General features: G+C 38.0%; 1 protein-coding gene across 1 annotated transcript; it reads right to left on the minus strand.

The window, feature by feature from the left end:
- Positions 1 to 8,615: 8,615 nt before the first annotated feature.
- Positions 8,616 to 11,902, minus strand: LOC592056 (alpha-N-acetylgalactosamine-specific lectin-like). The gene is made up of 3 exons (XM_791598.3): positions 11,728 to 11,902; positions 10,447 to 10,727; positions 8,616 to 9,443 (listed from the first exon to the last, which is right to left on the minus strand). The coding sequence occupies exons 2-3, from the start codon at positions 10,717 to 10,719 to the stop codon at positions 9,189 to 9,191; spliced, it is 528 nt and encodes a 175-aa protein (XP_796691.1). The 5' UTR covers positions 10,720 to 10,727; positions 11,728 to 11,902; the 3' UTR covers positions 8,616 to 9,188.
- Between the last annotated feature and the right edge of the window lie 680 nt (positions 11,903 to 12,582).

Below are 12,582 nucleotides of genomic sequence, written 5' to 3' on the forward strand. Positions count from 1 at the left end.
TCTTGGTAGATTTTTGTTTCAATTCGATATATAAAAGATATAATGACTGCTTTATTTATCGAGGAATAGTTGTTTTTATAGGCTCTCGAGGACGTTACATCCTTGAGCATATAAAAACAACTTTCCCTCTCATAGCAGTCATTACAACTATAATACAAACTAGGATAACGAAAGCCTATTATTATCCTGGTGTAATTATTTGCTTTTTGTTTTAAAACGCTAGACTCTAATTAAAATTAAAAGTTGGACAGGAGTATTGTATGATGAAAATCTTATGGTGAAGAAAGATGCCGATGACATCATAAATATAATGATAGAGCGTGCTGTTGGTGTAAAGACTAGTATCCTTTGGCAAAGGCATAAATCTACATTTGCCACTCAATAACCAAGAGAGAAATGAGGACCCGATAGGACGACGAAGGCATTTGTGTTAGTATATCGTATATACCTCACGTTGGCCATATTAACTCAGAAGTACCTAAAGTGGATTTAGCTCCTTTTGGAATGAAACTCTTCATATACCAATAGCAGGTTGACTTTGGAAGATTTTCCTTGTTCTTTTTGTATACACTACAACGCACTGAACGATGAGGTTCATATAGTTTGCGTTATTCGTTGTTTTCCACGTTTTTGCCTGCAATCGGTTTTCCTCCGTCAGATTGGCCTTTTAATCATTTTCATCTCATTACAGAAAAAAAATCATTTGTGCACATACATACCTTCGTTAAGGCAACCTACATGTTTGCCTTGCATTCACTTGTTGGCTTTACTGCCTATGAAATAATCAAAAATTGACTATTGCCCCGTGACTAATCCACAGGGCAGGAGACTTGTCCGTACTCCTTGTCGTAAAACAATTTCGGAAAATAACAACACGTTTCAGATAGTGACGGCATACGTGCATGAGGTGTCTGGATGATAAACATCAAAGGGGTGTCAATGCCACTAGTTACATATTTCACATCATGAACCCCGCGCAACCAATCACTGTAAGATGTAGTTGTTTGCAGAGTGATTATTACCGGATATCACTTAACTTATTATATGGCCAAAGTTTTGTTTTTATGGTTAAATATTGACATTGACAGCGTCACATGACTGACTTTAAATCATGACGCTGTTAACCTTTGTGTTGAGTAGGCCACATATCAGCTGACTCACCCATATCACCTATACCTTGAAAAATCTGTCTACACCTCCAATCAGACGCAACTTTGGAAAACCGAGTGCAGGCAAATACTTCAATATAAAACAGGAAATAACGGTGACTGAATAGGGGTGTTCAACGTTTAATGTAGCCTTCAGACAAGGCATCGCGTCTGATAGACACCGAGCGACTAAAAAGAGACTAATCGCGAAAACCAAAGTGAACGCCGGAGCGAGTGGCCCAACGAAGTGGCCTTTAGTAGTCTGGTTTGGATTTCTGATGTTAATTCTTTTTCCAACTGGAATTCTTTACCGAAATGGTAGTGTCAATCACCGATTGTATCATCGCAAGAGATTCTCTTTGGTAGTACGAATACCTATAACATTGAACGAAACGAGTTGGACTGGTTCATTTTATATACAAGGAAAGTCCAATAATCTCACTAATAATTGTTAGCTCAAGTCATTAAATGCTTCCTATTTTATTGTAATTTTGCATGTAGAAAAGATGTGGATGTGATATTTTGTATCAATCATTATTACGTTCATCTCATGAGCAAAACTAGAATTCGTCTTTTACGTTTTCTTACATGTTTTGATAATGAACGAATCAAGACCGAAATTAACTGGGAGATGGCCGTTCTGATTAGTCAATAAGTCCAAAGTCATGAATAATTCATGTAAGCAGTAGAAGCCAGAATCTAAAAGGCCCCGCGGCTATAAAGCCACTCAATCGCGCGGCCACCCCGGGTCTCTAGACTCACGTCAGTCGCTGATAAGGGTGGAAAATAGCCAGAGTCACGAGGCCTTGTCAAAAGGCTTCGTTTAATGCCACTCAGTGTGCACAAGAGGAAAGTGTAATATCCTTTGAAGTCAACCTCTTGTCGACATAGACTTTGGAAAATAATGTTATGGTTAAATTATCTTCAAAAGCCATAAAGGATTAGTCAAGTAATGATCCTTCCAAATGACAAAATTATAAAATAAATATATTAACAGCATTATTATTACAAAATATAATATATATATATATACCAACAGCAGGTTGACTTTGGAAGATCTTCCTTGTTCTTTTTGTATACACTACAACGCACTGAACGATGAGGTCCATATAGTTTGCGTTATTCGTTGTTTTCCGCGTTTTTGCCTGTAATCGGTTTTCCTCCAGTTAGATTGGCCTTTTAATCATTTTTATCTCATTACGTGACCTTGTAACCGTAGGTCCGATTATTTTAAAAGTGGCGTAAGACTCGAAGGAAAAAGTCAACGAGCGGCAGGGCGCCATCCATATGCGTTCCCGAGCAATCGGAAAAATCACGGAGGGGGGGGGGCATAATGCCCCCCCCCCCCGGCCTTATTAGGGTTAAATGACAACATCATCTTTGTTTGATCAAAATCGGTTCAGAGACGGCTGAAATATCCATAAATACAACGATTTTTGTAACAAAATAGCGCCTTTTACATTGTATTTCGGCCAATGCCGATGTTGGCTTTCTTGTGTTGTTTTTATTACGCACAACCAGCCGGCCCATGTATTGTTATTTTTAATTCATTAATTAATTAACGGTCATCGTATATTTTTGAAAGTGGAGCTGAATGGTATGACCCTCATTTATGAATAGCGACCCTCTTCTCCTATTATGAATAGCGACCCTCATTTCGTATTATGAATAGCGACCCTCTTCTCCTATTATGAATAGCGACCCTCAATTCGTATTATGAATAGCGACCCTATGCTCCTATATGAATAGCGACCCTCATCTCACATTTTGAATAGCGGTCCTTATGAGTAACAAACCTTATTTTGTTATGAATAGTGACCCCTTTTTACCATTATGAATAGCGGACCAGCAGGTATAGGAAGTTCCTCGTTATGAATAGCGACCCTTACGAATAGCGGTCCTTATGAATAACGGTCCTTATGAATAGACATGGGTATATACGTGACAGTCACGTAGAGAAGTCTCTTAGTTTTGTCCCGTGATAAACTTATATTGTAAAAGAAAGCCGCTCTTTTAAAAGCGAATAGAAAGAGAAAAAAAAACGAAAGAAAAAAGAAAAAACGGGAACCTTCCTGTAACTACAGTAAGAAATTTTAAGTCTTCAAATAGCGGGAAATTCTAAATGAGAAAAGAAAGTAACTTTAAAGAGAGATCAAGTGAGTGATGAGGAAGAAGAAAGAAAGAAAAAAATGTCAATAATAGCCTGGGTTTTATAAATCCTACTCTTAATGTACGGGTAATTTTTTTTTTTTTTTTTTTAAGTAGAAGGAAAAATGAAAAAGATAGACCAGGAACTGATTCGAGATCATGAAACAGGTGTTTTTTTAATGGAGAAAATAACGATTGAAGACACGAAAAGTCATTGCGAGATTTGTTTTCTCTGAAGATCGAATCAGTAGGGCGGAGAGGAGATGAGCGTTGAACAAAAGATATGTTCATGATGAGGTGCTTTTCGTATGGTAAATGTTGAGATCGAATACAAAAGACAGTTCACTTATAACCGAGAGAACAGAGACTGTGTCGAGATTGTATGTTTTAGAAGGAAAGAACAACAACATATCTGATCGGTGTGGGTTTTCATTTTTAATCTTAAAATCCTGGAAATTCTATAGCTCTTTAAAAAAGCGAAATGTAAAGAGAGCCAACTTGTACAAGAAAGAAAACAGGAAATGCCTCGAGATTATGACACAAGTGCTCTTTTCCTTTCTATAGGAGGCAATAATGTAAGAGGCGTTTACATATTATACAAAAAGATCGGTGGATAGAGAGACAAAAAATTACTGTATCAAAATAATATATAGATGCGTGATTCTAGAAGGAGCGCAAAAAACAAACAAACAATCAAAACGAAGAATGTCAATAATCGTTTGCTTAACAAGTGAAAAGTTGTTTATCTTTGTAATCATAATCATACGAGCAAAACAAAAAATGCACATACCGTTATACGCACAGTGACTGACAATGGTTTGTTCGTGCAAAACGGTACGTCTTTTAAAATCAATTGACAACAAATATTACAGCTCCCAAAGCTCTTCTTTAGTGTACGCCAGGTTAGTTATAGTCCAGAATCTGGCCGGTTCTTCATATTATATTTCCTATAATTGATTCAAGCCGCCGAAGATGGCGTTATCACTATACACTCACCATCCCTATTTTCTTCGCTGGGAGTCCTAATTTAATGATCACGTCACCTTCGGCTGAAAGCAAGTATGTAGGAGGATGTCGCATATTGCGTAGTTGTGGTGGAGATCAAAATTAAATATGCCAGATTCTGGACTAGTTTAGTAATAGCAGTGTACTTTTAGGCAATGGTATTTAGAATTTAGATTTCTGTTGATGTTAGTAGACCTTAGATGTAGTGAGAGTTGATTGATAATAGTTAGTCTGGTCGCCGAAGTCGTGAAATGCCCATTAGGTAAAAAAAAAAGAAGAAAAAAAGAAGAGATTTATTTGCCCTTCGAAGTCCAAGGAAAGACTGTTTCACGGGAGGTTTTACAACTGCAACGTTGAAGCTCCCTAAATTGGATTGCGCCTTCCTGTTGTTAATTCAAATCATGACTTATGAATGGAAGATAGAGACTACTGGATAAATGGATCATTTAGTCAGTTTAAGTTGCATGTTTTTATATTATTAAAAAAGCCACTAGCGTAATGTAGTTAGGGTAGCTATTTTTTATCTAATGCTTTGCATACACTACCATGTGCATCAGGTAGGGTTAGCGTTAGGGTTGTGGCTATTTTTTTTTAGAAACATGGTAATGGTAATGGTAATGGTTTTATTAAAAATTCATTTGCAGCCAGATGGTTGAATTGCAGAACTTTGTACATTGTAAAAACATAAATATTTATACAAACATAAAACGTATTAAGACATATCACGCAGTGAATGAATTAAAAAATCAGTGTACACATATATATATATACAAATTAATACAATTAATAAAATTCGCTTAACTTCTATTCCACAATCATCATAGGGCTGGAGGGAAATAAAGAAGAGAGGTAGGGAGGATAATAGTGCAGACAGCACGGGAGACCGAGGAAAAGTGTGAGATAGAGACAGACAGAGAGGGAGAGAAAGAGAGAAAGGGAGAGAGGGAGAGAGAACGAGAAACAAAGCGATATATATATATATATATATATATATATATATAAGATAATGCTGAGGATGAGAGTGTATATCAGACATATCGAAAATAAGGTGAAAAGTACAATTTCGACAGAGAGAATACTGGTTGTAAAAAATAATGATTAACATTTTACATTTTCATTGGTGAGTTATGGATAACATATATTGTAAATTAATCGGTAGGTATGCAATCAGATGAGAGACATGAAATATGGTAATTTTGAGATTTTTTTTGTAATAAATATGTGGCAAGTATGTTTCAATCATTACATAAGTTAACAATGGCAATCTTGATTTACCGTATTATATTATCATTTTCATTAATCAATTATTAAGGTTGTACAATCGTCTTAGTTACAAAATTATATACTATTTCACATAAAATAAAATAATTATACAGCACCTCTACCTCATCACTATGGGGATAAGTTTACATGTTATACAAAATAATGTGGACAAAGTGCACGATCACTACTGTGATTTAGCAAGTCAATAAGGTAGGGAACTGGACTGTTACGAAATCGTTTGGTTTTACATTTTAACTATTCTCTGGTATTTGATTTGCGTAGGCTTCTAATGCTCTTACGAGGAGGTATGAGGTAAGATACCTTCTCGTTTGATATCAGTTTCTCTGCAAAACTCAAACACAGTTCCTTCCTTCTGTCAGCCAAAGAAGACAGATTCGTTAGATTCAGTGCTGTCTCATATGACTGGTAATTAGGTCCCGCGATTATTTTCAGAGTTCTTTTCTGCACCCTTTCTAGTCGATTTACTTGTTTTTTAGTTAGGCCTCCATTCCACACCGGCGAGGCATACTCTACGATGGGTCTGAGGAAACCAGTGTAGATGGTACAGAGGTCTTCGATCGGCAGTCCGTGACCTTTCAGGATCCTAATGAGGTGTATTCTTCCATTTGCACGTTTTATCATGAAATCCACATGATCACTCCATTTTAAATCACAGCGGATATGGACTCCTAACAATTTGACAGACGTGGATTGCTTTAGAAAATGCTGATCAATTTCCAGTGACAGTGGTGTTGGAGGCTTTTTCATAAAACACACCTGCATACTTTCACTACTGATTAAGTGATGCCTACCGAAAGAAATACCATCACTGATGCCATATCAGTGAAGAATCTGGCCGATTCAATATTAAATAATCTCCACCACACCGATTTCCCCGGACTTGCTGCAAGCAGAAGATGACGAGATCCCCGAATTTCTACGTCCGGCGAAGAGGCTGGCGTACGAGTTCGTTGGTAGTGCCATCTTCGGTGGCTTGAAGGAAGTGTAGGGAATATCGCTGAGATGAAATATAAGAGCCGGCTAGTTTTTGGACTAATGCCATATCAAAACTAGCCGTTTCTTATATTGTAAGTCTGCGATATGCCCTACACTTTCTTCAAGCCGCCGAAGATGGCACTATCAACGAACACGTACGCCCAGCCTCTCCGCCGGACGTAGAAATTCGGGGATCTCGTCATCTTCTGCTTACAGCAAGTACGGTGAGATCGGTGTGGTGAAGATTATAATCTGGTACAACTGCTTACAGCTTACAGCAAGTACGGTGAGATCGGTGTTGTGAAGATTATAATCTGGGACAACCGCTAAACACTTTCCAAGTTTTAAAAGTTTTTCTTGCATGTTCAGATATTCCATCCAAGTAATTGCTCGCAGGAAGAAGCAAAAACGTGCTTTCTTGCTAGCAGTCGCTTAACCAGACTAGGAATATCTTTTTAATCCTATTGAATTATAATCCCGATCAAAAGTAAAAATTTCATTATTGTTCACAATCGCTTGCCAGAATGATAAACGCCCATTATTTAAAAAAGGAGGAATTTTCCTTGGTATGTTGCAAGTTCTTCTCCTACTAACTTATGTCATGGCATAGGTTTATGTCCATTCACCTCTGCAGTGCCGGATCCAGGACTTTCAACAACAAAAAAAAGGGGGGTGACGAAGCAAACGTATACGCAAAGCGCACTATGAACGCGTAAGAGTGAGCCCTTCTCATTGTGCAGTGACAGAGTTCCCGCGTGGACCTGGAGGGGGAGGGGTGGTTAGCCTCTTACAGCTGTCGGGTTTTAGCACTTCGGCATTAGGGACTTTTAGATTTGCACAACGACAACGTGGATTGCTACGATCGACGTCCTTTTAATGCACTGCCTTGAATGGACGTCACACGTATCAGTCCACGCAAATCTAAAAGTCCCTATTATCAGAACCTTCAAGAAGCCGTCTTGATCAATAAAACACACACACGCACTCTCACTCTCCCTTCCTCTCTCTCTCTCTCTCTCATGACATTGCACTCGCTAGCAAAGAGAAGGCTGAGTGCTAGCTGGTACAGGGATTAGAATTTTGAGTTTGTCTCATTCTCTTTAATGCATTACTTTTCATTTAATTTGAATAATATCATGGCAAAAATTTCCTCTTAAATGAAGTGCTCTGCGAATGCCTTCAAATATGACAAAAATCAGGAGAAATAGTATAGTATTAATGACTGCTTTGAGATAAGTAGTTGTTTTTATACGCTCAAGGGAAGATTAGAATTGTGCTATTGCCCGAGGCGTGCCGGGGGCAATAGCCCAATTGTAACCTTCCCGAGAGCGTATAAAAACTACTATTTCTCGAATATTAAAGCAGTCATTAATACTTTTATATGCCGAAAAAAAAAGAGTCAACTTATGACACCACCTTGGCCTTTATCTAGTTTATCTGCACGGTTGTTTTTTTATGAGTGTATCTTTCAGAGTAGACTAAAAAATAAAAAATGAACAATATTTTTTAAGTCGAAGATGGGATTCGATCTCTTGCGTACGAACGATAGTATGACTAAAATCACAGCCTTAGACCGCTCGGCCATCGCGCACTGATAACATATGTAGCAGTTTTCTCTAATGTATACATTAAAATGGATTGAAAACGGCTTCGCGTGCTGGATGCTTCGCGGCAGCTCCATTAAACGGGCCCTTCTTTTACTTTTGCAATGCATTGGCACGAACTTAGATCAAGATCTATCGGCATATGTTGTTTTTAGAAGTTTATTTTCGGCTTCATGTCAACAATGCAAAATAAAATTGTCGGTAAGATCGATCGAGATTCAATTGTATAGAAATTACCGACCAATTCATCGCACACGTACGGTATCCTCGATCGCTCAGACCATTTGTTAACATGTGAACCTACGGGTTTTTCAGCACGACTGAACTATTTTCCCAGTAACCATGGTAACTGGGATTTTAGAACTATTTTTTTGAACTATCACATGGGTTTGGAATTTTACCGGGAATTTTACAGGAATAGTTTATGAATGCAATTTCGACCAAACAGATGGCTGGATTTCTTAAGTGAGGTATATAACTAACAATATTGAACCAAACTTTCAAGCCAAACGTGCGTGTCCCATATACACATTTATGTGAGCACTCAACGTGACTAAAATCGAGTCTCTTTTTCCATCATTTTGATGATTCCATAACCTAAACGTATGCAGTAATTCTGAAATACTTTGTAATCAACATTTCCCAATTGCCTCCAGAAACGTACTTTAAACATGTATTTTAAAGGGCTTTAAGTGCCTATACACATCCCCAAAACCGCGGTTGGTTAATACGGAGGAAACTTTGAAGGAGCCCTTATCGTTTAATATTGTAGTGCAGTTTGTATACCAAAATAAATAGAAAATTATATGTAAAATTTTCCACACTGTCAATTTTTCTCGTGCAATTAAACAAAGACGAAAAAGACCGACTTTATGCAATATGGAAAATAGCCCAAGTTTGTTAATCTACACTGCTATCACTACTAGTTTCCAAGGTTTTCAAGAAATTTGTCAAAGGATTCAAAATTGAAATTACAGATATATCAAGGAAGCTTCGAATTCAGGGTATAGCCGAATCGGGATTTCTAATTTGGGGCCACCTTACAAATAAAAGGCAAGTCCACTCCACAGACAATGTCGTTCCAAGACTGGAGGATATCATCTCCTGCGTTCCTACGCCAGAAATGGGCGCAGTCCTCTCTGTTACCATGGTTATCGGGCTGACGAGTCAACCATTGCTCGAAGTCTAGACCGGATCCATCAGTCCAAATGAAAGGTCCAGTTGAGCCTGATGTTGACTGATAGGCACCGATCCAAGCCCCATAGTATGGCGGCCCACCCTGTCCAAGAAACAACAAAGAAATCAGTGAAACAAAATCAGCAAAATCAGATCAGAAGAAAAGTGAATTCATTATTGTTTACTTAGATAGTGCTCATATCAGTGACGCCGTGATACCCATGATACTTATACGTTACTTTAGCCGAGGAGAGGAAGGGGTGGGGGAGCAGGAGAGTCAGAGAAACAGCTTGGCGAAAGTTAGAAATAAATCGGACCAATAATTCTAAAGTTATGATTGTTTTTAAATGAGGTCGCTATACATATGCGGATCTGAAATTGGTAATTTAGTCAGTGGATTGTGACGTAATGACCGATAACTCTCTCATTTGTCCTGTACAAAAACATCACTAATAAGCGAGTTCGTAATTAGGATTTGCGCATGGGCAGAAAAGGGTCATTCGTACCCAAATTGTAAAACCATTGAGACGAATACTCGGATCTTGCTCATGAAAGTTATGTAATCAGTATTCATTTATGCACCAACAGTACATTTATCTGATACACAGGTGGAAGTATTCTTCTCAAGAGGCAAACAAAAGGTATTCACGAAGCACCTCCATCCCTTTGGCAGTGATTATTCTAAAATGCACATGTGGGACGTATCCATCGTGTAAAAGATCTGTGGATATTTTGGGGTCATGCGTTCCACAGCTATTTACGAACTCGTTGCCTTCACCCTTGGGGCACTTCTCACATTATTTTATGGAGAGTGCATTATTTACAGGTCATATAAAAAGAAAAGACCATCCCAATTGACATTTTAGTAAAAGAAAAATTTAAACAAACGGTAATGTTGTCCGCCACTAAATCGCGAAGACGAAGCGGATTCAGCCAATTTGAAGAACGCATACCTAAAGTGAGTGCTGGTTTCAAAAAATCATAATTTTCTTGATTTCTGTCCGATTTTATGCTTTTCTGATTTTCCTGCTTTCTTGTATAGTAGTTTGCTATTTTGGCAGGATATCCCTTTAATTAACAGTCTAAGCTAGGTCACACATATTTACCGACGGTGTGTTGCCTGCAGAAGAGCGGAAAAGGTCGTAAGCGAAGGCGTTCTCCTGTTCCGTGTGGATGGATACTAAATCAGCCCGTCCATTCAAGGAGTAGTGATCCCTGCAGCGATCACGAGCCGCTACCCAAGTGACCCGCTCCCCGAAGTAACGGTAGCAGTTCCCGTTAAATGGAAGCCAGAACTGAGGGCATGGACAACACACATTTTCATCTAAGCCGTGAACTACCACGGCTAGAACGGCAATGGATGCGAGCAGAAGCTTCATGTTGATTACTGGAGAGTCAAAGAAGAAGAGTGAAAATCTATTACAAATTAGCGACTTCAATTTTCACCCAAGAATTACCAATCGTGTATGTTCAATCTGGTAAACCAAAAGTTTACTAAAAGAGAGTCGCCCCAACCCCCGAAAAAGGGGTGTTTTGGGGGGTACCACCTCCTCGCCGGGAATTTTGGACCCAGACCTCAAAGCACCTAGCAATGTAATTTCCAATCCTTTAATGTCTGCAGACTCACACTGTAAATGAGAAGTGCCGTTTTTATTCAGAGAAAAAATATCTTAATTACCAAAGGCATCTTTTCTTCTTTTCCGCGTAAGAAATTTGGGGACTTCCTAGTCCCCGGCAAGAACATTCCTTGTCCACCGCTGAATATTCTAGACAACTTAAGATTTCTTGCAAGAGATAGAAATGCCACAATAGTGTAACCCAGGTTATGACCAATGATGATCAAAAGTAGAAATCTTGTTCAGATAAGCCTGTCATGATTTGGATATTTTCTTGTCATGTTCGTGCGGTGTAATTGCCCGAGCTTGTTTTGTTGAAAGCCTCTGCGATCGTGTTAATAAATGCAAAGATACTTTCGATTAGTACCTTTAATCTATTAATCATCTTTTCTGCTCTCCCCAAGCCGAGACAGAGTAGAAGCAAAAGGGAAAAAAGAATCTAACTACTTATTTTTACTGGTTTTATTGATACCCCCTTGCACTTTCCATTCTTTTCCTTTCTTATTCTGTTCTTCTTGTTGTTCTTATATATTGTATTAATATGAGGCGTATCCAACCATGGTATATGCTTTTAAAAAGTCCGCCGTCTTCCCTGTATTAAAACTGATACCATGTTAAATTGCTTATGCGAATGGGAATTGGTGATAAACTTATTCATTTTGTTGATATGGAAACAGAAAAGGGAGAAAATAAATGTTACTTTGAATTGAATTGAATTGAATTGAATAATTAAAGAATCGTATTAGTACTTATAAATTAGTCAATACTTACGTTTAGTTTGCCTTTGTGAACTTGATTTCGGCTGCTGAAAGAACTGATGAACGTCAGTGATTATCGATGTGATGCAGTCCTTCTCATCACAGCCATATTTATTGACAAACTCATCCGGACCTAGCTGACATGATCTACTCCTTAGATCCCTCAAGATTTGAAAAATACCAGCAAAAGGCTGCTTATTTTCCTCTTAAATAAGGACAGGAGGCTACCAATGACCGCGAATATCCGTGAATTACGAGAAACACAGAGAATTTCTGATTATCAACCTCTTATTTTGTTGAAAGTTGTGTTGGTATTGGGCGTCAATCTAGACAGTATTATACTAGAGATCTACTCAACGATGCCATCGCGTCTAGGTCTAGTCATCAATACATCTCTTAAGAGTTGAAAATATACCAGTAAAAGACGTGGTGTGTCCGTGAATGATCATGTACTATGTTCTTTCAAGGCTGCCATGAAGCATAAATTATTATCAGCATACAAATCATAATCTAATAAGCGCTCCAAAGCCGGCACTAGCACACACACTTGCACATACATGTACATAAACAAGAACATAAATAACACGTTCCCCAAAAGAAATACGCTTATAATATAAACATTTAAACTTAATGGAATTTATTTTATACCTTTTTGAAAGATTGAATATCTTCATTATGTGGCCGTTATGATTAATTAATTTCTGATTATAAGATTGGTCGTCCTGTTTGGCCCATGTATAGGTACATTTTCTGGGGCCGCTATCACGTTCAAGCTCTCGCTTTTATAAACTATATAATTTTTAAAAGTATGATTATCTAATTGATTAATATTATGATATGATTATAATGGTTTTTGTATCTTTTGTTA

The sequence above is a fragment of the Strongylocentrotus purpuratus genome, unplaced genomic scaffold (assembly GCF_000002235.5).
Source record: "Strongylocentrotus purpuratus isolate Spur 01 unplaced genomic scaffold, Spur_5.0 spur5_scaffold_13, whole genome shotgun sequence".
In the NCBI taxonomy this organism is placed as follows: Eukaryota; Metazoa; Echinodermata; class Echinoidea; order Camarodonta; family Strongylocentrotidae; genus Strongylocentrotus; species Strongylocentrotus purpuratus.